Source organism: Heptranchias perlo, chromosome 8 (genome assembly GCF_035084215.1).
Source record: "Heptranchias perlo isolate sHepPer1 chromosome 8, sHepPer1.hap1, whole genome shotgun sequence".
NCBI classification, from domain to species: domain Eukaryota; kingdom Metazoa; phylum Chordata; class Chondrichthyes; order Hexanchiformes; family Hexanchidae; genus Heptranchias; species Heptranchias perlo.
In genome coordinates this window covers 34,347,869-34,375,184 of record NC_090332.1, presented here as the reverse complement: position 1 = coordinate 34,375,184, position 27,316 = coordinate 34,347,869, and the positions used below count along the sequence as shown (strand labels likewise).

The 27,316-nt window shown below is 42.2% G+C and overlaps 1 protein-coding gene across 1 annotated transcript in view; it reads left to right on the top strand.

Annotated features, from left to right (window-relative positions):
- ppp2r5a (protein phosphatase 2, regulatory subunit B', alpha isoform) overlaps positions 1 to 27,316 on the top strand; it is a 162,335-nt gene that overhangs the window by 112,756 nt on the left and 22,263 nt on the right. The window contains exons 5-7 of the mRNA XM_067988945.1: positions 7,309 to 7,439; positions 12,404 to 12,463; positions 23,267 to 23,375. Coding sequence (XP_067845046.1) covers positions 7,309 to 7,439; positions 12,404 to 12,463; positions 23,267 to 23,375 — 300 coding nt within the window. The remainder of the gene's footprint in view (positions 1 to 7,308; positions 7,440 to 12,403; positions 12,464 to 23,266; positions 23,376 to 27,316) is intronic.

Here is a 27,316-nt window from a genome sequence, read left to right as displayed (position 1 = left end):
CTGCTGAACCACTCCCTCACATCCATCTTTGATGCTTTTGTACCCAGTAAACTTTTACGCATTCTGGTCGATTCCCTGGTATGACCTCAAACTTTGCTCCCTCAAGTCCAAAGGGCGCAGACTTAAGCGTGTCAAGCCATCCATCACCACATCAAGCGCTATCAGGTCTCACTTTCCTCTGCTAAAACCATCTACTACTCCAGGATCATTCTGGAAAGCAGAATTAACCCCTAGATTCTTCTCTCCACAACCAACCGTTTCTTTAAACCGCTGTACCCTGCCCCTTCCACTCTTACCTCCAACAACATGCGAGGAGCTCATGGACTTCTTTGTCACTAAGATTAAGAACATCCATTCAGCTGCCTCTGCTGCTTCTACCCCCCGATCAAGCTCCGCAACTAGTTTCTCTTGTATCACCCCATGTGCCCTCTCCGAGCTCATGTCAATGAGACCCACCTCTTGCTCACTTGATCTCATTTCCACCTAACTTCCCTTCCAGGTCCCCATGCTGGTTGATGTTGTAAATGGTTCCCTTTCCACTGCCCCCCCCCATTTCAAAACTGCCATCGGCACCACTCTCTTCAAAAACCCCACCCTTGACCCCTCCCCTCTTGCAAACTACCTTTCCTCTCCAAAGTTCTTGAACATATTGTCACCTCCCTTTAGTTGCTACACCAGAGTTGAGATATATTATAGCAACAGAATTTGCCTGCCGTACTGTGAGTCGAGATGTTCTGCTTTATAATGGCAGCAGCAACATATAGTTGATCTTCCTAAATTGCTCATGGACAGAAATAAAGTATTTCTTACCTTAACTATATCTACTTTTTTCCCCACTATAATTTTATCTCTTCCTTTTTCTTACTCTCTTGTTCTTCCTTCCCTCTTTCACACCTTCCCTCCTTCCCTCCCTCCACTTGGTCATGGATGGCGTCAAGCTTCTTGGTGTGGCTGCACCCAAGCAAGAGAGTGAATGTATTCCATCACATTCCTGACTTGAGCCTTGTTCACAAAGATGCCCCTCAAGGAGTTGTGTTACAAAACCCATTGATCTCTGTTTGAGAAGGACAGGCTGTTTGACAGTGAGAAATACTTTAAAAAAAAATTAGAACACAAACACCAAAGGCTTTTGAAAACAGGTTGACAGGCAGTCAGACAGCAAAATGCTACAGAGAGAGGAGGTTCTGCTCTGGGATTGTGGTCCAGAATGCAGAGGGGTTATTCTCATTCAATATTTTTGAATCATGTGAAGCCAAGTTGTATCATTTGAACTAAGTGAATCTGATCATAATTGTTCTGTACTTTTGCTTTACTGTGGAATAAAGCAGCTTAATGATTCAGTCCAAGTTTTGCCTCGCCTAGTTTAACTCTGTCTGATACGATGCCAGGCTATCCAGACCAGATTGTAAGGGAATGCTATTGTTATATCCCTGGATCATGCTATCTTACAAGTATATCAGACCACTTAAGGAAGCGATTGCCACCAATGAACCCAAGAAGGTAACCAACCACCTCTCACCCAAATTCAGAACATGGTGATTTGGTTGGATTTATTTAAATTTATTTATTTGAAGTTTTTGTTTCAGTTAATTATCTTCAGGGTAATGAATAGAATGGGCACTCACCGAATAAATATATGCTGTTACTTTAGAGTGCTGGTTGCTAGGGATGCAGTGTTATGCAGATTACTTGCTGCTGACAGATCTTGTGATTCAAGGTTGTCAATAGCTTGTGGAGCAAACACCTTTTTGGTCGTTCAGTCTCCTTGATTTAAATTTTTCGTGTTGCGAAGATAAAATGAGGTGTTGTGAGTACTTTGCATTTCTAAATTTTTTTCATTTAAGGTTTTACTTTTTGGGGACACAGTAGAATTTTAATATGCCATAAGTAATGAGTGCAACAATTTGCTTTGATCTAATTTGCACATAAATTGATTTGACTAAATTAAAAAAACATTTAATCAGCATTGGGCGGTACAGCGTACCACATGCCAGTTTTAGGAGGCAAAAATGTTTCCAGCTTTGAACAAACTGGGATCAAATAAATATTAATATTCACCCCAAACAAAAGCCTGTTGGTTAAATTATTCGCTTGCTTTTGCTTTTTGTTTCCTATGATCCTTCTACAAAGGTTGTGCAGTGGATTGTATTTTTATCACAGCATGTTTAACATGTATGAGCATTGAGTCGTTGAGGCTAAATATAGCATATCCTACTTAAACACCTTGTTTTGTTTGGTATTGTGGATGGGCAACGTCTTCAATGCCTCCTATTGGCAGTGAAACAGTAGGCATCAATTGGCACTTTGATCATGATAGCTTGGTAGCCAAATCCTCTAGTTTCCACTAATAAACCACTATATGTGGCTAGCATAAAAGCTATACGTTTTGTACCAACTGAGGGAAATAATTCCAGGATGTTTGTTGATATTTTCTCTCCTTCCCCTCCTGATTCCTGCAGGGGTACCATTTCGCACATGCCAACTTTCTATGGTACCTTGCTTAAGCCCTCATGTGTGAGCTGAATCAAAGAATGCAGAGTTATTCGACCATAGGCAACATCATAGCTGTGCCTCATCATGTCAGGACTTGATGTCCACATAAATGCACTTCCAGCATGGGTAACTGGATAGCTATCAGGAGATTTGTACTGAACTGTTTGTTTAATATTATAATAAATTCATTTTGTTGGTTTATATCCTGAGCCTCGGTCTGATGGTGTTTATCGACCCATCTTCCACTAAACTGGAGTGCCAAGGGTTATCTGTTTGACCCCTGTGTCTTACTATATTTACTTAGATTTTGATTTGGAAAAGGCACAGTTTGATTCATAGGGGATGTGAAATCTGTCTGCAGGAGTGATTGGTGATGTTGTGCCAAAGGGAATATCTTCATGTATGCCATTTCCTTTCCATGCCAAATGATGTGGTTTAGTTTTCCAGGCATGTGTTGAGGCTGGAGCCCTTTTTTGATTGAGTTGGTTGAGGAAGATGGATTCATTTCACAGCTCTATTCTATATTTATTTCTATTCAAATGGTGCGCTCGTCCCACGTACGAGAGATATGGGTAGTCAATCTTAATTGTATAACTTCAGATGAGATCATTCTTTGGTCAGCAAGTCCTAGACTATCAATTAGCACAGCCTGCAAGAGGGACAACTAAAAATTCATTGTACCGTGGCCTGAAATTATGGATCACTGTTAGAGAGGGTATGGAAGAGCTGCATCCCAGTTACATATCTTTTGGACTTGTCCTTATTCATATTGGCATGGTACTGCAGATCAAGTCCATCATAGTTCTATGTTTGCATCCAGCTCATTGCATTATGTGCACTACACAGTTCCTTTCCAGTGATGTCCATATCTCTGTCTCAGAAGTATTCTCTCTCTTGGGTTGACCCTTTGGAGATCTAAAATATCTTTTCTCGTTCAAATTCCATAACTTGTCCTGGTTTTCTAACCTTCCAACCATCCATGTAAGTATAGTTCTGAATAGCATCTTATGATCCTGTTCTGCTTTGCCCTTGTTGAGACTTCCAACACATTACCTGTTGTCCCAGTTTATATTTTCTTTCAACTTAACTGGTGTTTAGCTTCGCCTTGGCTCACGTGTTTGTTATGAATTTGGGTGTGCTGTAAACAGCTTCTGAGGTTCAGTGGTTACAGTTGCTCCCATAAGCAAGCTGAGCATCTTATTTTTGTAGGATTTGACTCACTGCTCTATAATCTACTTTTACGATAGCAAAACCTGAGGATATAACAAGTATCCTCTTGTAATTTTGACCAGATACTCTTGTCTTTCATACTTATATTTCTTAAATCTTTCAGATGACAGACCACTAGGCAAGGCTAGATGTGAATTGTTACGTTGTTTTATTTCATAGTAAGGTGAACATACAGAGAAACAGTTACGATCAGGTACACTTAGTTCAATCAGTAAAACATATCCTCATGTAATGATGCAAATTAAACAACACATCATGCTATCCTGCATCAGTGAGTCATCGTACTTGATTTATTTCACTGATCTTCGACTGAACACCATACAATCTAGTGTTGCTGATGAATGAAAAAAATTATGTTAGCACTAAATATGAAGTGGTAATCTTTATATTATCCGAGAAATCCATTAACTATATTTGCTGTATATTTTATAGTAACAACAACAGCTTGCAATTATATAGTGCTTTTAACGTAGTGAAACGTCCGAAGGCGCTTCACAGGATCGATTATCAAACAAAATTTGATACTGAGCCACATGAGGCGATATTAGGACAGGTGACCAAAAGCTTGGTGGAAGAGGTAGGTTTTAAGGAGCGTCTTAAAGGGGTAGAGAGGAGGAGAGGTTTAGGGAGGGAATTCCAGGGCTTAGGTCGTAGGCAGCTGAAGGCACGGCCGTCGGTGATGGAGCGATTACAATCGGGATGCACAAGAAGCAAGAATTAGAGGAGCGCAGAGATCTCAGAGGGATGTAGGGCAGGAGAAGGTTAGAGATAGGGAGGGGCAAGGCCATGGAGCGATTTGAAAACAAGAATAAGAATTTTAAAATTGATGCATTCCTGGACCGGAAGCCAATGTAGGTCAGCGAGCACAGGGGTGATGGATGAACGGGACTTGGTGCGAGTTAGGATACAAGCAGAAGAGTTTTGGATGAGCTCAAGTTTATGGAGGGTGGAAGATGGGAGGCCAGCCAGGGGAGCATTGGAATAGTCAAGTCTAGACTCTTGCGTTCAGAATTGTATAAAAAGGTAATTTTTATATGTTCTGCATTCTTCAGCTGTGGGGCAAGAACTGGCAAGAGGAGGTAGGGAAAGCGGAAAAAGGAATAGAGTTTTTACAGTGTGTACAGGACTCCTTTCTTACCCATTATGTGAGAAGCCCAACAAGAGAGGAATCACAGCTGGATCTAGTAATGGAAAATGAACCAGAGCAGATAAGAGAAATAAGCATATGGGAACATCTAGGCGATAGCTATCAGAATATAATATGGTTTAAAATAATAATTGAGAAAGACATAAGTAAGATAAAGAGCAAAGTAGTAGATTGGGAAAAAAGCTAATTTTATGGGGATGAGAATGGCACAAGGGAAGGTAAAATGGAAAATTTTTTTACAGACAAATAGGTAGAACAGCAGTGGGAAATATTTAAAACAGTGATCAATAGAGTTCAGGAGAAATATATTCCTCTAAAAAGCAAGAACAAACTAGCCAATAATGAAACACCATGGATGAATAAAAAGATCAGAGTAAAATTGAAACCAAAGAAAAAGGCATATTCTTAAATGCATAGACAATAAAGGAGAGGATGACAAAAGGGAATATGAAGAGATTAGGAAAGAAGTCAAAAGAACAATTAGGAAAGCAAAGAGGAACGACTAGATTAAATTATCAAGGAATATGAAAAGAAATAGTAAAGTATTCTATAGACACATAAATAACAAAAGAAAAATCAGAATAGGGATAGGGCCACTAAGGTATACACAGGATAAAGTCACAGGTAATGACAGCGAAATTGCAGAAATATTGAACAGTTTCTTACTCTTCCTGGTAAAACCTGAGGCAAAAAAGAGAGGCATGACATTAGAAGAAGAGATCAAAAAGACATTAAAACATTTAAGATAGAAAATGGGGAGATAATTGATAAAACTAATCAAACTTAGAGAGGATAAAACCCCTGGTCCAGATGAATTGTGTCCGTGAATATTAAAAGAAGTTAGGGAGGAGATAGCAGAGGCACTGTTACATAATATAAAAATTCATTAGAAGCAAGAATAGTGTCAGAGGACTGGCGGACAACTAATGCTGTTCCTATATTTAAAAAGAGAGATATAGAACAAGTCCAGGAAACTACACACCAGTTAGCTAAGCATCAGTGATAGGAAAGATAATGGAATCTTCACTCAAAGATGTAATAGAAAAATATCTAGAGACCAAAACTATAATAAGAATAATCAGCACGGATTTCAGAAGGGAAAGTCATGCTTGACCAACCTTACTGAATTCCTTGACTAAGTAACAAGGAGAATAGACAAGGGTAATACAGTTGATGTAATATATTTGGATTTTCAAAAGGCCTTTGATAAGGTACCGCATTGTGGACTCATGACTAAGGTCAGAGGATTTGGAGTCAGGGGACCCGTAGCAGAATGGATAGCAAGTTGGCTTTAAAACAGAAAACAGAGAGTAGGGGTTAAGGGTACGTACTCAGACTGGCGAGAGGTGGGAATTGGTGTTTCACATGGATCGGTGCTGGAACCACTGTTGTTCACAGTATACAGTAACGATTTGGATTCAGGAATCAGAAGTACAGTTTCAGAATTTGCGGACAACACCAAATTGTGGGGTGTATATAATACAAAGGAAGAATGCGTCAGAATACAAGAGGACATTAATAAACTTGCAGAATAGGCGTGTAATTGGCAAATGAATTTCAATATAGATAAGTGTGAGGTAGTGCATTTTGGTAGGAAGAATAAGGAGGTCACATACTCCTTAGATAATAGTCTAAATGGGATAGAGGAGCAAAGGGATCTCGAGGTACCGATACACAAATCACTAAAAGTAGCGACGCAGGTTACTCAGGCAATAAAAAAGACAAATGAAGCACTAAACTTCTCTGCTTTTCAATTCTATCCCTTTAGAACTAATGTTAAACTTGTATAGTGCAAAAAAGATTCACAAGGATGATATCAAAACTGAAAGGTTATACCTATTAGGAAAGGCTGAACTGGCTGGGGCTCTTTTCTCCAGAAAAAAGAAGGCTGAGAGGTGACCTAATAGAGGTCTTTAAGATAATGAAAGGGTTTGATAGGATAGACGTAGAGAAAATGTTTCCACTTGGGAGTCCAAAACTAGAGGTCATAAATATAAAATAGTCGCTAATAAATCCGTTATTGAATTCAGGAGAAACTTCTTTACCCATGGAGTGGTAAGAATGTGGAACGTGCTACCACAAGGAGTCGTTGAGGTATGCTGATAGGGTTAGATGAAGTAGGGAGGGAGGATGCCTGTGTGGAGCATAAATGCCGGCAGAGACCAGTTAGGCCGAATGGCCTGTTTCTGCCTTGTGGTTTCGATGTAACTCAATGTATAATTTTGTAGGTCACTAAACTGGTAAAAAAAGAGATCTTGCTTGAAAGTACAAATAAAATTATTTATATAAATTTTACTGGAGTAAAATCAATACAAGTTGTACTAATTTAAATTCTCTGTCATAATTGCACAAGGCTTTATTAATAAAATATTTGCTAGCTGTTAAATGCATCTTAATTGAAGACCTTGACTCTTTTCTCCCAAAACAATTCTTTCCAGCTTTTGGAGTTGTTTGATAGTGAGGACCCACGAGAGCGGGATTTTTTGAAAACGGTTCTACATCGTATTTATGGAAAGTTCCTTGGACTACGGGCATTCATCAGGAAACAGATCAATAACATTTTTCTACGGTAATTTACAGTACATAGTTTCCTTTCCGTTTAATAAATACTGAAACTGCCACTGTAACAAAGCTCTATAAATTGTTTTAAAGGTCATTGTAAACCACGTGAAGTGTCTGGACAACATTTTATAGGTGATCTATACATGTAAAATTTAGCTTCCAAATTGAGTGAAATCTTTGGCCTACAATTGTTTTTTTTTCTGTCCTGTTCACTGTTGGACCTCTTTGGCATTTTCAAGTCACCATTGTTCTGTGTTGCTTTCAACTTGTACAGAATAGTGCTAATTTATCCTATTGCTGATGAAGGTCTAATAAGGTATGTTGCGTTCAGGGGCTCAGTCTGCACCGGGAGAGCACTGCATGCCAAATTGGTTTGGGCGCCCCGAAGTCGTCCAGGGCGCCTGCCTGAAACTAGGGTTGGATCCATTGCCAATGCAAATAGAGTGCCAAATGCCTCTTTCAGGACGCTTTATGAAATTGGATCATGACTGACCGCAGCATGCTCAGTTGTGCTGTGGTCAGTTTTCTTAAGCTGAAAGCAGTCGAATCAATGGTCCTTAAACGGACCTGTGGAGGCTGCCACCAAAATTGTAAGTTTAAAAATATGTTTGTTTATCTTAATGTATAACCAGGAGGATCAAGTGCGCTGCTCCTGGCTCGACATTAAAACTACGGGCTGCTGCCAGACTCCATGCGACCCCTCCTGATCCTCCACCTCCACCGCCCCCCCCCCCCCCCCCCCTTGACTTACCGTAGGCCTGTTGCAACTATCCCCACCAGCCTACTTTCCTCCTCTTCATGACGGGCGCAATGCTTCTTTAGGGCATGATGAGCGATGATGCAAGAGGGCCAATTTTGTCTGGTTGTCTTGCCCATCAGTTTTGGCGTGGCGGCCATTGCTAGGCCCTAGTCTTCGGTTGTCTTTACTGTTTCTTCTTCCTGTTAGTTGATAATTCTTTTAAAAATTCAAAGCTGTATCTGTTTACATGAATTTTCTTCACAGACTTCACTGTAAATTGGAATTTGACAATACAATTCATGCTATTGGTAGTGCAGAACATAAATATGTTGTGTGCATTGTTCAAATGTTGCATGTAGGTTTGTGCCCCTGGCGGAGTTGAAGAGGTTAAAAATATGAGAAGCAGGCTTACGGTTTGACATTCTGACTGACTTCTAGTTGAGTATCTGAAGAAACTGTTTAGGGTTGTCTCAAACGTTCTCATTCCTTTCTCAAATGTGCAGCATTTTGTTTGTGGTATATGGTATGTGCTTTTTGTTTGGCAAATGTAAATAATCATTGTGTTACTTTAAAAACTGCTGCCATTCTGAGCCATCATGAATCCTCAGTATATCCAGGGGCAGCGCATTGCATGAAGTGTCGAAAAATTGAGTATTTTGGAGCAGAGGATCTCTTTGCTCCACCAGCAATTGGCCACATTCTGCAGTGTCAGAGATGAGAGGTTTCTGAATTGCCCTCTCCAGAATATGGACTGCAGCGGTTCAAGGCTCACCACTACCCTCTCAAGGGCAATTAGGGATGGTCAATAAATGCCGGCCTCACCAGCGACGCCCACATCCCATGAACGAATAAATTTAAAAAAAAGACAGTGCTAGAAAGTTCAGTACACAGTGTGGAAAGAGACTTGTCCCAGTCCCATCCAAACATAAACCATGTCTCTATTATAGCTACTATATCATATCCTTACATAGTTTCTAACTCCATTGGGTGGGAAATGGTACAATTCTTAATGTTCCACCAGAAAGTGGAGATGGTGAAGAACAGCAGACAGTTCAGAGATGTATGTAAGAACAACACGGCAATAATATTGGGTGATTTTAACCATCCCAAGATAAACTGGAATAAAGGTAAAGCATGTGATAAAAGTGGTGAAAGCATTTTAGAAAGGGTCCAGGAATGTTTCTCTGAACAATATCATCTAACAAAAAAAAGAAGCGTTGTTTGATTTAGTTCTGGGAAATGAACTGGGGCAAATAACTGATGCGAATAGGAGAACAAGTGGGAAATAGTGATCAGATCATAGGTGCAAGGTAAGAATAGAAAAGAATAATGAAGGGTCAAAGATAAGATTGTTGGACTGGAAAAAGGCAAAGATCAGTGATCTGGCCCAAATTAACAGGGTGGAAAAGTTACCAAATAGGTTCTTAGATCAGCAGTAGAGAATTATCAATCATGAGATGCATAGAGTACACAATAAATGTATTTCACAAGGCAAAAAGGGAGTGCAACAAAGTGTAGAGTTCCATGGAGAAATAGATTTAAAACTAAACTGAAACTTAGACGGAGGCACATGATAAAGTTAACAATACAAAAGATAATCATGAGGAATAAAGAACATTTTAGCAGGGAGGTGAAAAGGGAGATTTGAAAGGCTAATAGGGAATATGAAAAAAAAGTAGCAGATAATACAAAAGGAAATAGTAAAGGTTTGTATAAGGACATAAGAAGTAAAAAAAAAGTTAAAGACCTGGTAGGACCACTTGGGATGAAAGATAAAGTCTAACTGTGGAGGATGAAGCTGTAGTGGAGATACTAAATCAAAATTTTGCATCAATTTTTACAAATGGTGATGGAAGTGAGAACATTGATATACTAAAGAAGAATATGTAACAATTGATAGAGATAACTCTAGAAAAAGAATTGATTCTGAAAAAATTAGCAGAACTCCAGGTTGTTGAAAGTAGTCCAGCGAGCAGATCAGAGGCTCTCGTCACAATTGTTCAATCCTCAAATATGCGTATTGTGCTGTGGGAAAGTAGCCAATGTACCACCCTTGTTCAAGAAGTATAAACTAGGTAACTATACACCAGTTAGTCTAATGTCAATTGTGAGCAAACTCTTAGAATCCATAGTTTGAGCTAAAATTAGTAATTGTAAACAATTTTACAACACCAAGTTATAGTCCAGCAATTTTATTTTAAATTCACAAGCTTTCGGAGATTTTCTCCTTCCTCAGGTAAATGTTCAGGAAGGAGAAAATCTCCGAAAGCTTGTGAATTTAAAATAAAATTGCTGGACTATAACTTGGTGTTGTAAAATTGTTTACAATTGTCAACCCCAGTCCATCACCGGCATCTCCACATCATGACTAAAATTAGTAAGCATTTAGAAATGCATAGGTTAATGATCAAGGGCAGCCAATACTGATTTGCTAGAGGCGAGCCATATTTGATAAATTTAATAGTTTTCTTTTGAAGAAGTGGCTGATTGGATAGATAAAGGTAATGCAGTAGATATCATGGTATATGGATTTTCAGAAGACATTTGATTAGGTGCCTCATGAGTCTTCTTGAAAAAAAATTCAGGGATGTGGTATAAGAGGAAATGTATCAGCATGGATAGAAGGTTGGTTATCAGATAAGTGTCAGAGTTAGGGTGTTGGTTGGACTGGAGAAAGATTGGAAGCACTGGGTCCATTTTTGTTCTTAGTATACGTAGATTTGGACTTGGGTATACGGAACACAATCTGGAAATTTGCTAGTGCCGCAAAAGTAAGCGGTTTGGCAAATGTTGATGAGGACTATGAAAGACTTCAGGAAGACATAGGCTAGCAAAATTTGCAGATGCACTTTAATGCAGATCATTGTGGGGTAGTACATTTTGGGAGTAAAAACGAGGAATGGGAGTATACAGTAAATGGAAAGATACTAAAGGGTGTGGAAGAACAGAGAGGTGTAATGGTTCAAATATATAAATCTCCAAAAGTGTGAGTGCAGGTAGATCCATAAAAAAGGCCATTAGACTTTTGGGTTTAATAAATAAGGACATAGATTGCTGGAGTAAAGAAGTAATGATACATCTATACAAAACATTGGTTAGAGTAGTGCATGTAGTTTTGGGCATTAAAGCTTATAGAGCATGTAACACCAGGATGTTGCCAGGGATGGAAAACTATAGTTATGAGAAGGGATCGGAGATGCTGAAACTATAAGGAGAATTTTAATTCCCTCTGCCTGACAGAAACCGGATGGAACAGGAGGTTAAAATTGAGCGGCCTTTTTTGCTGCTCCATTCCCACCACACAGCAGGTTTAACCCTGCTGTTTTTGCTGGCTGTTGATGTGCCCGCCTGATTCTGGTAGGAGCCTCATTAATATATGCTAATTAATATAGGTGCCCCACTCAGTAAAACTTGATAGTGAAGAAGCGGAGACCCTAAAAGGTCAGTTTTAAACTTATCTTTGTAGGGCCAGGAGGAGCCAAACCCCCCCGAGACTTACCTGAGTGCCGACTTGATCTTCGCCAGCAGCTGCCTCTTTACATCTGTTTTGAGCAGGCAGCTGGCCAGTGGGATGTAAATTCGTCCCAGCAATTAGTATCAGCTGGGTCTCAGAGACGCCTGGATCAGTGATGAGTCAGCATTAATTTTAAATTATCACTGAGAGGTTAGGAGAAATATCTTTACACAGAGTTATTACAGCATGAAATGCTTTGCCACAGGAACAGGTTGAGACGGAGACCATTGCTTTTAAGGAAAAAATGGATAGATATTTGAAGCCGAGAAGGATACAAGACTATGGGGAGAGAGTGAAACAGTGGGATTAGTTTTGGATTGCTCCAGCAAGGAGCCAGCACAGACACAGTGGGCTGAATGGCTTCCTTCTGTGCTGTAAATGTATATGGTTCTTAGTTTCAAAGATTCTTTGCATAAAAGTCCATGAATGTGTGCCATTGGTTAAGTATTCTTTACATACTTTGGGTACCTCAATCTGTTTTTGTTGTTTTCAAAATGCATTGTTATTGACATTGAATAAATTGGATAGTCAAAAGCTATGTTAAACATTACTCATCTTGGGAGAGGAGTGAGAACATTTGACATTGCAACTTGCACAAAGATTTATATAAACTTTGCCAAAAGTATTAATTAAAATCCATTTCTATTATTCATTTATAGTTTATTTAGGATCTGTTCGTATAGCGCTAAGTAATGTTTTCCAACAATCATTTCTTCAGGTTTATATATGAAACTGATCACTTTAATGGAGTTGCAGAACTGCTAGAGATATTGGGAAGGTAAGTGGTATTTTCAATTTAATGACCAGCTGATAACCTAGGGCTCTCTGTGATAATTTAGGGCTCTCTGCTTTTGTATAGATTACAGGTGATCCAAATAAGACTGTCACTGATCTCTGCTTTATCTCCAATTATTGACTCTCTCTGTGGGATATAGCTCCACAAGCATCACTTATCATCTCCCAAGTGGCCATTATTCATTTCTGAACCTTGACAGTATATATGCACAGGCTATCAGACTGTAGAAGACATCACCCTAGTGACCACACAAATGATTTCAATATATACGGTGTACAGCAATCTGGAGTGGGAACCCTGGCTGAATTTTTTTTTTCCCCTCCCTGCCCCAGCCTTAGCCCAGTGCAGTGCAGACAATTTAAACACCCTTAATGTTGCCACAGTCAAGATTGAGTAACTCACACAGACTATTGGACCGCCTTTGTCTGCATAGCTCAGGTATAGAGACTAAATTTCTGAACCACTGTGATTATCAATAACTGTTTTTGAGTTAATTGGTCACCTCCTACAGAGATGATGTGGAGATGCCGGTGATGGACTGGGGTGGACAAATGTAAGGAATCTTACAACACCAGGTTATAGTCCAACAAATTTATTTTAAAATCACAAGCTTTCGGAGATTATCTCCTTCGTCAGATGAATGAATGAAAAGGTTCTCAAATCGCATATCTTATACTATGTTGGGACAGCATCACACCAATCAAAAGGTGTTGTTGTTATTCAAACAGGCCAGTCACGGAGAACAGCACGTCCCAGTACACTAGATATACATTGTGTCTATTACACAGGCAGGCAGAAAGAAACTCAAAATGGCAGAGAGAGAGAATTTTAAAAAACATATAATTTTTTTCCCCCTTTTTGCTGGTGGGGTTACGTGTAGCGTGACATGAACCCAAGATCCCGGTTGAGGCCGTCCTCATGGGTGCGGAACTTGGCTATCAACTTCTGCTCGACGATTTTGCGTTGTCGTGTGTCTCGAAGGCCGCCTTGGAGAACGCTTACCCGAAGATCGGTGGCTGAATGTCCTTGACTGCTAAAGTGTTCCCTGACTGGGAGGGAACCCTCCTGTTTGGCGATTGTTGCGCGGTGTCCGTTCATCCGTTGTCGCAGCGTCTGCATGGTCTCGCCAATGTACCATGCTCCGGGGCATCCTTTCCTGCAACGTATGAGGTAAACAACGTTGGCCGAGTCACAGGAGTATGAACCATGTACCTGGTGGGTGGTGTCCTCTCGTGTGATGGTGGTATCCGTGTCGATGATCTGGCATGTCTTGCAGAGGTTGCCGTGGCAGGGTTGTGTGGTGTCGTGGACGCTGTTCTCCTGAAAACTGGGTAACTTGCTGCGAACGATGGTCTGTTTGAGGTTGGGTGGCTGTTTAAAGGCGAGCAGTGGAGGCATGGGGATGGCCTTAGCAAGGTGTTCGTCGTCATCGATGACATGTTGAAGGCTGCGGAGAACATGGTGTAGTTTCTCCGCTCCAGGGAAGTACTGGACGACGAAGGGTACTCTGTTGGTTGCGTCCCGTGTTTGTCTTCTGAGGAGGTCTATGCGATTCTTCGCTGTGGCCCGTCGGAACTGTCGATCGACAAGTCGAGCGTCATATCCCGTTCTTACGAGGGCGTCTTTCAGCGTCTGTAGGTGTCCATCGCGTTCCTCCTCGTCTGAGCAGATCCTGTGTATTCGTAGGGCCTGTCCATAGGGGATGGCCTCTTTGACGTGGTTGGGGTGGAAGCTGGAAAAGTGGAGCATCGTGTGGTTGTCCGTGGGCTTGCGGTAGAGTGAGGTGCTGAGGTGCCCGTCTTTGATGGAGATTTGTGTGTCCAAGAAAGAAACCGATTCTGAGGAGTAGTCCATGGTGAGTTTGATGGTGGGATGGAACTTGTTGATGTTATCGTGTAGTCTCTTCAGTGATTCTTCGCCGTGGGTCCATAGGAAGAAAATGTCGTCGATGTATCTGGTGTATAGCGTTGGTTGGAGGTCCTGTGCAGTGAAGAAGTCGTGCTCGAACTTGTGCATGAAAATGTTGGCATATTGGGGTGCGAATTTGGTCCCCATGGCTGTTCCGTGTGTTTGGGTAAAGAACAGGTTGTCGAAGGTGAAGACATTGTGATCCAGGATGAAGCGGATGAGTTGTAGGATGGCGTCTGGAGATTGGCTGTTGTTGGTGTTGAGTACTGAGGCTGTTGCAGCGATGCCGTCATCGTGGGGGATAATGGTGTAGAGTGCCGAGACGTCCATCGTGGTGAGAAGTGTTCCTGGTTCAACTGGTCCGTGGGTGCTGAGTTTTTGTAAGAAGTCTGTAGTGTCGCGACAGAAGCTGGGGGTTCCCTGTATGATGGGTTTCAGGATGCCCTCGACGTATCCAGAGAGGTTCTCACACAGGGTTCCGTTGCCTGATACGATAGGACGTCCGGGTGTGTTGGCTTTGTGTATCTTTGGGAGGCAGTAGAAGTCTCCCACGCGGGGAGTACGTGGGATGAGAGTGCGTAGGATGCTTTGAAGGTCTGGATCGAAGATCTTGATCAGTTTGTTGAGCTGGTGGGTGTGTTCTTTGGTCGGATCTGCGGGTAACCGTCTGTAGTGTTCCTGGTTGTCCAGTTGTCGGTATGCTTCTTTGCAATAGTCCGTTCTGTTCTGTATGACAATGGCTCCTCCTTTGTCCGCTGGTTTGATGACGATGTTTCGGTTGGTCTTGAGAGCGTTGATGGCGTTGCGTTGTGCTCGGGTGACATTCTGGACTGTCTTCTGAGTGCGCCTGATGAATCTGGCATTGACGCATTTCCTGACAGCTTGGGCATACATGTCAAGCTGAGGGTAGCGACCCTCCGGAGGAGTCCAGTTTGACTCTTTCCTCTTCGGTTGCTGTACCGTGGATCCCTCTGTCTGCTGTTCTGGATCATTGATTGTCTCATTGGGTTCGCTGTTGAAATCTTGGGGTTTGTGGTAGAATTCCCGGAGCCTCATTCTCCTGATGAATTCCTCTGTGTCCGCCGCGAGACCGATGCGGTCCATTTTGGTGGTGGGGCAGAAATTGAGCCCTCGGCTGAGAACCTCGATTTCGTCTGGTTGAAGGGTGTGGTCGGACAAATTGATGATAGACTTCCCTGTGGTTGTAACCGTGGTACCGGGGGAGGCTTGGTTGATGCTGGTGGTGATGCAGAGTTTCTCAAGCTTCCTGCTCTTGGTTTTCATGTCGGCAGTGCAGTTCCGTTGCCTCGTCTGTTTGGCGGTATATCGTAGCTGGTCTGCTGTGTCCTGAGTACAGGTTGAGAGTATGGACTCTATCTTGGTTTCGAGATTGTGGCGTCTGCTGTAGAGTTGGTGTATGAGATCGTTGCAGAGTGTGCGAGAGGTACGGCGGCAGAGTCTCTCAGCGTAATCCGAGTTGTATGTGGACTTGAGTGGGTTCTTGATCTGTAGTCCTTTCGGGATCTTGTCTGCTTTCTTGCAGCTCTGTAAAAACTTGATGTCTGTGTCGATATGCGCAATCTTCATGGAGATCCTTAACACTGTGAGCCGGCAGTTTGTGGTGTCGATAGTAGCCATGATGTGGAGATGCCGGTGATGGACTGGGGTGGACAAATGTAAGGAATCTTACAACACCAGGTTATAGTCCAACAAATTTATTTTAAAATCACAAGCTTTCGGAGATTATCTCCTTCGTCAGATGAATGAATGAAAAGGTTCTCAAATCGCATATCTTATACTATGTTGGGACAGCATCACACCAATCAAAAGGTGTTGTTGTTATTCAAACAGGCCAGTCACGGAGAACAGCACGTCCCAGTACACTAGATACACATTGTGTCTATTACACAGGCAGGCAGAAAGAAACTCAAAATGGCAGAGAGAGAGAGAGAGAGAGAGAATCTTCGGGTAAGCGTTCTCCAAGGCGGCCTTCGAGACACACGACAATGCAAAATCGTCGAGCAGAAGTTGATAGCCAAGTTCCGCACCCATGAGGACGGCCTCAACCGGGATCTTGGGTTCATGTCACGCTACACGTAACCCCACCAGCAAAAAGGGGGGAAAAATTATATGTTTTTAAAAATTCTCTCTCTCTCTGCCATTTTGAGTTTCTTTCTGCCTGCCTGTGTAATAGACACAATGTATATCTAGTGTACTGGGACGTGCTGTTCTCTGTGACTGGCCTGTTTGAATAACAACGACACCTTTTGATTGGTGTGATGCTGTCCCAACATAGTATAAGATATGCGATTTGAGAACCTTTTCATTCATTCATCTGACGAAGGAGATAATCTCCGAAAGCTTGTGATTTTAAAATAAATTTGTTGGACTATAACCTGGTGTTGTAAGATTCCTTACATTTGTCCTACAGAGATGGTATCATTACAAAGGTTTCATGTTTTTCCCTACAATTTCTTATGTGAATTATGTTCCTTTGCATAATTGAGTAAAGATAACATACAATATTGTAAGTCCTGGGATGTAGCTGCAATTTGGTGCATCTGTGGGTTTAGCAAGTCATCAGTTAATACTGCAAAGCTGCTATATACATCTAAAGACACCTACCAATATATAAAAGAGAAAAAAAGACCTCGTATTTATATAGTGCCTTGTGTTCTCAGGACATCTCAAAGTGCTTTACTGCCAATGCGTTACTTTTGCAGTCCAGTCACTGTTATGTAGGTCAACAAGATAGTCACTTGTATTTTTGTAGGTGTTGGTTGAGGGGGTAAGGTTGACCAGGACACCAGGGCACTTAGGATACAGGCAGCAAAGCTTTAGATGAGCTCAAGTTTATGGAGGGTGGAAGATGGGAGGCTGGCCAGATGAGCATTGGAAGAGTCTTGTCTGGAGGTAGCATGGAGAGGCAGGGGGGCTGGCGGCAACGGTCGATGTTACGGAGGTGGAAGTAGGCGGTTTTAGTGATGGAGCGGCTATGGGGCCGGAAGATCAGCTCGGGGGCAAATAGGACGCAGAGGTTGCAAACAGTCTGGTTCACCCTGAGACAGTGGTCAGGGAGGGGGATGGAATCGGTGGCTAAGGATTGGAGTTTGCGGCGGGTAGTGGAGAGGTCGAGAGAGATGGTGGTGTTGAAACTTGCTGAAACAGGAGGCCCGCCCAACTTGAAACCTGCCAGTAAAACCTGCAGGATTGATGCCTTACAGACCCGCTGATGCTGCGTGAAAAGGGCACACAGTTGCAGCACAGTCGGTCAGTGGATCTTCGCTGTCTGGTTTGCCAGGAGAGTCTCCAGCTTCCAGAATGCTTTTTTCATGCTTTTTTTTGCCTTACTTTACCTCAAATCGTCGTGGGTTCTAATGTTACTAGCCTTAATGGGGGAACAATTGAAGGAAGAAGAGCAGCAGGAGCCTCTGCAGCTTCAGGTGCTTTGAGAAGCAGTGCCTATCAAAAGACACCAGAGGAGGCCATATCCAACACACAGTGTATAGGCCCAGAGTAACTTTCCTGGACCTTTAGGAGGCTTTGTTGCACCAGGCAAGCTGTATTAGATATCTGCAACCTGCTGCAAGGGGTCCTGTTGGACCAGGGGGGCATGCTTTATGAGTGACTCTGTCACCACAGCCTCAACTTTTTAGACACTGTCTCTTTCCAGTCTACCACAGAGGACATTACCCACATCTCCTAGTCTGCAATACACAGCTGCATTAAGCAGGTCACTGATTCCTTCTTGGCCAGAGCTAACCAATACATCACCTTCCCCATTGACTTCGTCAGTCAGCAGGCAAGAGCTTGCGGATTTGCAGCATGTTGCCATCAGGGCACCACATTAACAACCAGCAGTGTTCATCAATAGAAAAGAATACCACTCCATCGGTGTGCATCTAGTGCCTGATCACAGAAATAGGATCATGCAAGTTTCTGCAAAGTATGTAGCAGCTGTCACGATGCGTTTATCCTGAGACGCTCTACCATCTACCACCCCCACCCCCTTCCATATTTGACCCTCCCAGAAACGTGACAGGATGGTCGCTGGGAGACAAGGGATACTCCCTACAGACGTGGCTCATGGAACGCCTCCACAACCCCACCACTCCGGAACAACACAGATAATAGAAGCCATGGGGCTGCCAGGATCATAATTGAGCATACTATAGAGATGCTGACGATGAGGTTCAGGTGTCTTGACTAGTTTGGCGGTCCCTACAATACACCCCATGAAGAGTCACCCGCATAGTCGTTGTATACTACATTCTTTACAACTTTGCCTTAGAGAGGCCTGCCTTTGGAGGAGCCAAAGGAGCAGCAGCAGGCCTCGTCAGACAAGGAAGACGAGGGGTCGAGGAGGAAGCAGAAGAAGGGGGATCACCTCAACAGCTTGCAGTAAGAGATGAGAGGGATTAGCTCGTTTATCATTGATTCCTGTGATCTGCTCTGACAACTCCTATATCAATGAAATACTGAGAATGTGGACTCAGAAGCTATGAAACTGCACTGCAAATCAAAGTACCAAATTTAATAAAGGTGATCCAATCCAAACATAGTAATTGCCTTGAATTCAACTCTCACCCAAGTGCTTAGCCCATCGTGCCTTTCTTAAATGAAGGTTTTCGAAGTCCACTACCCCTACGAGATGCTCCCCTAGTGGCCTCAGCAAAGCTGGTGGAAGGCTGCTGTTCATTATGTTGGGACCCTTCTGATGCTCGTGGCCAGTGACTTCTGGGTGTTCGAGCTTGTGAAGGCCCGGCTGCAGACAGCTGCTTCTTTTCTGCTGCCTAGACTGTCTACTGGCCTGGCTGATGTGTTGACACCGTGATAAGTATTAGTTGGGGGTTGGGTGGGTGGGGATGAAGCTGACGTACTGACCACTTGGGAGAGGGCAACATGTGCTACTCCCATCATACCACTGCCACTCCCATGGGGCTTGGCTCATCACTTCCACTGATATGCAGGAAAGTAGACTGCAGAAGATGGCTCCTTCAAAGCCTCTGTCCATTCAGTTCATCAATCTGTCCAGGTGGACACCTGTCTCAAAGCTGGAGCCTAGGATCTGCATGGCAGCCATTTGAGCTTCCAGGAAAGCTGCAAAGCGTTCGAACATAGATTCTTGTTGTGAGGGCCTGGTTACAGTGTCCCTGGAGGTGGCCACACTCTCCAGGGTAGACTGCAGTGTGCTGTTGCCATGCGAGATGACACCATACAGGCAGGTAGCAGTCTCCTCCACACTCGATAGTGGTGAAACCCCTTGGCAGATCATCCAATATCTTACACAGCTGTTCGTATAATGCCAGTAGTTTTCTATCCATGGCTAGGCCTCCTGTGGTCATCATTTGTGTCTTCCTGAGCAGAGCTGGTCCTCCAGCGTGGTCTCTCCTGGGCTGTCACTGCCACCAGAACCTGCTGCCGCTCACTGGTGCTCTGTGACTCTCGGTGTAGACCCCTCAAATTCGCTATCTACCCCACGTGGAATTCCAATGTCTGAACTGGTACCTGGGACGGATGGAGCGTTTGATGGTGTATCCTTGGAAGGATTGTCCTCATCTGAGGTGTCTTTTAGCTCAGGAGGCTCTTGCTGCTGAGAAGGACCTAGAGGAAAGACAAAAGGGAGAAGAGATGGGATAGGCAATAGTAGCTGTACATTTGCAGGTGATATTTTTGAGAATACAACTTGACGTTGTGTAGCTTGAGGTTAAGGAAGCATTGTAAGTAATGTGCAGGCACGCCGCTTTGATATGCCACCAGCCTTGTGTCCCCTAGTGGTACTGGCTGTGCTTGGGCCACTGATCTCCAGGGTGTCCTGCTTTGCTTGGGTGAGAACAATGATATGTACTCCGCCCCTGGGCTTGACTCCCTCCTTTGCATTATGTGCTGTTTTGTCCTGCAGAAAGAGAGGGTGAGAGTCAATGAGTGGTTATGGGAAAGGTACGTGGAGATGTTTGGGGCTTGTTCTTATTGTAGATGTGTTGAGGTGGAGACGCAGCAAGGTGGAGTGAGGATGGGGAGATGCTGAATGTCGAGGGAAGTGCGTTAATGGTCCATTTTCACAACCACCAACCCCTCCGTTGGTGGTTGTGCAAATGGCAGTATGTGAGAAGAGAATGGTGTCAGTGTGTGGCGTAAAGAGTGGAAAGGAAGAGATGAATGTACTTATAATGCAAACAAAATGTTGCGCTGTGCCCTTGTGATTGAAAGGAAGAAATTGTTGAGTGTGGTGGGGGAGGGCGTGAAGAGTGTTGTGAGTTGCTTTTGAGAGGTGGAGAAATTAAGATGTGTATTCATCCTTGCTACTCTTGAGGTCTACAATCTCTCCCTACGTTGAAGCCAGATTCTGCGGGTGATGCAGGGGGCACTGCCCCATCAGCCACCTCTGTCCATGCCTGCTTCATCTAGGCCTTGGAGACATCCTTGCAGCTTGTGGGGAACAGTTACTCCCTCCCCCTTGCTTCCTCAATTCCAGGGATGTATCAGAGAATCGTGGAGCAGCCTTTCTGCTCATTCTGGCTGCTAGAAAGCATTTTCCAACTGTTTGCAGTATTTTAAAAACAGTTTAAACACAGTAAATGAAAGTGCTTTAAGGGGAGGAATTTGTATTTGAATATGCTGATAAAATTAGCCTGGGCTCGCAGGTGCCTCACCAAGTATACTTTGTGAGTAGTTGAACCGTACAGACCAAAAAAGTCCAAGATTTGATCCCCAGTTGTTTCAGCCACAGCAGTGATGGTGCTATAAATTGGTCTTAATGCCCCAAGATAAGGGATGAGAAAATCAGCCAGGATGCCTACTCCTGATCACTATCCAGAGATGACCACCGGAAGTGTGTTTGCCTTGACTGCGTTTCCCCCTCTACCCCATCCTAAGTCAGATAGCCTGCTGTCACTCACTGTTGAGGTTCACATATGAACAATGGTCACTGAATCCATATCCACCAAGGAGTCAGTCAATGATGAGAGGAAAATTAGTGATGGGTGGGAGGAATAGAATGAGTCCTACATTAATCTAAGCTTTATAGTTCAAGGCAACTATTTTGTTCGCCTTCCTTCTTGGAGATGTGTTCAATTTTTGTATGTGGGAGGGGGTCATGTATCCATACCCATATAAAAATAATGAAACTTGTGTGTTTTGTAAAATCCAAAAAATTGAAGTTGCTTAATACAAATTATCTGATTATTCAGTTTTTTTTAGTGCTAAATATTATTTATGTTGCGATTCATATTGATTGGACAATTCAAATCTTTTCTGGTGTTTGCATTATCGGGAGTAGGCTGTATTGCACAGAACTGTTAATTTACAAGTAAAAGGACCACTTGGCAACTCTTCACTGTATCAGTTTGAAATTAGGATCTCATCAACTGAGAAATTATGAGGGCAAGGCTTTGTCCCATCACTCCATTGGATGTTAGTGTTCCTGAAAATATCCCTATTGGGATTGTTGCCATCAAAAAATTTAATCATTTAGAGTACTCTGATATAAAATAATGTTTTTAGTATTACTATATGCCAGCCATCAGTATTCTAGTTAAAGGTGTTCCCAATGCTGGTGACAGGGGTTCTCACCTTTGTGTTAAAACTCTTCATGGCCTCCCCCCTCCCTATCTATGTAACCTGCTCTAGCCTCACAACTCTTTTTCCCCACGTCCCCTACACTCTATTCCTCGCCTTCTCGTGCATTCTTCTATCCCTTTGCCTCACCAACCACCTGAATCCCACTTCCCAAACCTGTCTGCCTTTCCACCTCCCTCTCCTCCTTTAAGCCCCTGCATAAAATGCATCCTTTTCACCAAACTTTCAGCCACACCTCTTAATCTCCTTTTTGGTCTAGTATCTGAGTTTATTTTTCTCTCTACAAGAACAACAACAACTTGCATTTATACAAGACCATTAATGTAGGAAAATGTCCCAAGGCCTCTGTGAAGCACTGTGGGATGTTTTTCTACGTTAAAGGCGCAATGCAGGTGCAAGTTGTTGTTGATTGCAGCAACAAAGTATTGTAGGTGGGAACTCTCGTGAGATCAGAACTTAGCAGCTACCCAATACAGAGGCCAGAACCCCTGCCATGAGTGCTAACGGTGGCTCTGAGGGAAACGAAAGAGATCTGATCCAGTGCATTAGCAGCTGGACTCCAGTAGGAGCAGGCAGTGAGGAATGGATGGCAATGAAAGGGGTAAGATGGATGACAGTAGAGGGATGGTAATGAAAGGCAGAGGGAAGGGAGCAGAAGCTGGGAGCCAGTACATTTACGAAAAGAGCTGGGAGCAACACTTTGGGGTGAGTTGAAGGAGAGTGTATTAACTGAGGAAGGGTAGAATGCTAGCATGAACTTGAGATAAGTGCAGAGGTCTAGAGTGTCAGCTTCAACTGGGCTTTCATGTACTTCTGTTTTTTTTACCCTCCAATACAAGTAAAGGAATGTTCTGTATACCTATAGCTTAAGTTACAAAGCTGTGTGTAACTACTTATTTTCACATATCAGGGCTGTTCTCGAGTTGTTAGCTCTTGGGGGCTGTGTCACCTTTTTTGCAGCTGTTGGATAGCTTTTGCTAGTTTGCTAGGATGCCCAGTATGTTTTTTGGACACAGTTGAAAACCAGATTGAGCAACTGACTTAAGCTAAGAAGTTATCTTGGACATTGCAGAAGAAGAATCTTACCTCCCCACTCCTTGATTGAAGCCAGTAATCCATTACAATCCTAAAGGAAATTGAATTGATGTAATGCATTGAGATAAAAATAAATTAAATGTTATACTATAAAAATTTGTACTCTGAAATAATTTGGTTCCTTAAATGTACTTGTATAGAAAGAAGTTAATTTCAAATTTTTACAATGAAGATTAACTACTAACTTCTATATTTCTTTTTCAGTATTATTAATGGGTTTGCGTTGCCATTGAAAGCAGAACATAAACAATTTCTTATGAAGGTGCTCATTCCCCTTCACACTGCTAAAGGCTTAGCTCTATTTCACGCACAGGTAGGCCATTACTTTTTAATGTAGGCATGGTTTAAAATTTATTATTGAACTGGTACCAAAACCTACTCTGCTGGTCCATTTTGGTGTACTTTCTCCTCAGTGTCATCCAAACTTTCTGTAAAATGGGATACTGCAGCATAGGAACTGGACCTAAATGACTGCTAAAGCAGGTCTGGCATATATCTATTTATATTTTTTGTATTGGTCCAACATTTGCAGGAATTGTAGATGCAATATGTCCTGAGGCCTGTATTGCATTCATTAAAGTTTTGTTTGTGAGACACTGGAAACACAAAACTTTTGAGTAGGTTATTGAAGTTAATATTTCACAAATCTAAATCATTGCACTCAACATTTCATATCCAAATATTCCTACATATTTTTAATCAGGTAAATAATTTTAGGACTTTATTGTCAAGATTGATATTTGAGTCTGCTTTTATTTGATGAGATGTTGCTTGGCTGATTAAAATATGCTATAAACTTGAACTCTCAAGATACTGGACAGAAGACTAGGCTTATTCACTTAGTGAAACCTAGGTGAGGGTGGATGATACACAGGACAAAAAAAAACAGCTGCAGGGGACTGGGAAGTAGAGCATATGTGATCAGTTTCTGGGAACATTAAAACAGAGTCTTTTGGAACTGTTGGTGCATATGTTTGGTATAGTGCACAGCTGTGTTGGAAGATGATCTGATTTAAGATTACATTCATCAGTGGCAGATTTTAATACATAGCAATGACAATTGAATGAAAGTGAATTCCTCTCATGTACATTTTGTTCGAGTTTTATTAAGATTTCAAAATTTCCAAAGCCGAAGAAGAGGTCACTAGCATGGTGGAAGGGGAGTGTCTGTGGATGTTGTCTATATCAACATCCGGAAGGCATTTAATAAGGTTCCGCACAAGAGATGATCAGAAAAAATAAAAGCGCACGGAGTTGGGGGTAACTTTTTGACGTGGTTTGGTAATTGGTTGGGAGGTAAGAGATAAAAGGAATGTTCTCTAATTGGCAGGATGTGATGTGGTGTTGCCAGAGATGTGTAATGAGGCCTCAGCTTTTTACCATATATATTAATGACTTGGATGAAGGAATAGAGAGTTGTATATCCAAGTTTACAGATGACACTAAGTTAGGAGACCAGTAAGTTGTTTAGGTGAGAGCAGGTAGTTACGAAGGGACATAGTAGGGCTGAGTGGGCAAAATAATGGCACATAAGAACATAAGAACATAAGAAATAGGAGCAGGAGTCGGCCAATCGGCCCCTCGAGCCTGCTCCGCCATTCAATAAGATCATGGCTGATCTGCTCCTAACCTCAAATCTAAATTCATGTCCAATTTCCTGCCCGCTCCCCGTAACCCCTAATTCCCTTTACTTCTAGGAAACTGTCTATTTCTGTTTTAAATTTATTTAATGATGTAGCTTCCACAGCTTCCTGGGGCAGCAAATTCCACAGACCTACTACCCTCTGAGTGAAGAAGTTTCTCCTCATCTCAGTTTTGAAAGAGCAGCCCCTTGTTCTAAGATTATGCCCCCTAGTTCGAGTTTCACCCATCCTTGGGAACATCCTTACTGCATCCACCCGATCAAGCCCCTTCACAATCTTATATGTTTCAATAAGATCGCCTCTCATTCTTCTGAACTCCAATGAGTAGAGTCCCAATCTACTCAACCTCTCCTCATATGTCCACCCCCTCATCCCCGGGATTAGCCGAGTGAACCTTCTTTGTACTGCCTCGAGAACAAGTATGTCTTTTAAGTATGGACACCAAAACTGTATGCAGTATTCCAGGTGCGGTCTCACCAATACCTTATATAACTGCAGCAAGACCTCCCTGTTTTTATATTCTATCCCCCTAGCAATAAAAGCCAACATTCCGTTGGCCTTCTTGATCACCTGCTGCACCTGCATACTAACTTTTTGATCTTCTTGCACTAGGACCCCCAGATCCCTTTGTACTGCAGTACTTTCCAGATTCTCGCCATTAAGATAATAACTTGCTCTCTGATTTTTCCTGCCAAAGTGCATAACCTCACATTTTCCAATGGAGTTCAATAAGTGGAAATGTGAGGTTATTCACTTTGGATCTGAGAAAAACAAATCAGAAGATTTTCTTAATGGTAATAGGAGCCGTGGAGGAGCAAAGGGATTTGGATGTCCATGTGCACAGATCAATAAAAGCTAGTGCACAAGTACAAAAAGCAATCAATAAAGCTAATGACATGTTAGCCTTTATCTCAAGGGGGTTGAAGTACAAAAGTGAGGAAGTGATGCTTCATTTGTACAGAGCCTTGGTCTGACCCCATCTGGAGTACTTTGTTCAGTTTTGGGCATGGAACTTCAGGAAAGATATACTGACCTTGGAAGTGATACAGGCAGATTCACCAGAGTGATGCAGGCAGATTCACCAGAATGATACATAGGCATAAAAGGTTAATTTATGAGGGCATGTTGCATAAACTTGGCCATTTAGGAGTGAAATCAGGAAGCATCATTTCACACAAAGGATAACTGCAATATGGAAAATTCCCCAAAAGGCTGTGGATGCTGGGTCAATTGAAATTTTCAAGACTGAGATCGATTATATTTTTGTGTGGTAAAGGTTTCAAGGGATTTTGAGCAAAGGCGGGTAAATGGACTCGAGTTACAGATCAGCCATGATCTAATAAAATGGCAGAACGGGCTCGAGGGGCTGAATGGCCTACTCCTGTTTCTATATTCCTATGTTTCCTACATTTGCCACATTGGTATTTGATAGTTATGTAAAAACATCTTGTTACACATAGCTGATTATAATTTCCTTTTAATAGGTAAGGCTGCCCCCTTAGACTAGATGTAGTACTAATCCATTAATGGATAAATTGCTTTGTAATGATTTGCCAACAGAGAAATTTAATTTTGGCTCTACTTCAAGTAGATCCAATCCATTTTTATTTCACCTAATAGATCAAATCTATTTTTATTTCACCTATTTTTTGAGTGGCATATTAGTGGCATAAATATTAGATAACATATATGATGAGATGTTAAACAGAGTCAATCTGCCCTCTTAGTTGGATGTAAAAGATCGCATGGGACTATTCAAAAAAGAGCAAGAGAGTTTTCCCAGTGTCCTGGCCAACATTTATCCCTTATAAAAAGGATAGAGAGGCACTGGAGAAGGTGCAAAAAAGATTTATTAAGATGATATCAGAACTGAGAGGTTATATTTATCAGGAAAGATTGAACAGGCTGGGGCTCTTTTCTCTGGAAAAGAGAAGGCTGAAGGGTGACCTGATAGAGGTCTTTAAGATTATGAAAGAATTTGATAGGGTAGACGTAGAGAAGTCGTTTTCACTTGCGGAGGAGACCAGAACTAGGGGCCATGAATATTAGATTGTCACTAATAAATCCAGTAGGGAATTCAGGAAAAACTACTTTACCCAGAGAGTGGTTCGAATGTGGAATTCTCTACCACAAGGAGTAGTTGAGGTGAATAGCATAGATGCATTTAAGGGAAAGCTAGATAAACACATGAGGGAGAAAGGAATAGAAAGTTATACTGAAAGGGTTAGATGAAGTAGGGTGGGAGGAGGCTCGTGTGGAGCATAAACACAGGCATAGACCAGATGGGCCGAATGACCTGTTCCTGTGCATATATTCTATGTAACCAACATCACTTTTTTAAAAAAACAGATTATCTGGCCATATTTCATCGCTGTTTGTGGGACCTTGCTGTGTGCAAATTGACTGGTGCCTTTCCCAATGTTACAACAGTAACTACCACCTCAAAAGTACTTAATTGGCATTTTGGGACATCTTGAGGTTGTGAAAGGTGCTATATAAATGCAAGTTCTTTCCTATTTTGTTATATACAGAATCAGAAAGTTTGGTCACTATTAGTGACTTGCACTGTCCTTAATAAACATAAAACTAACCAAATTTATTTATATATGTA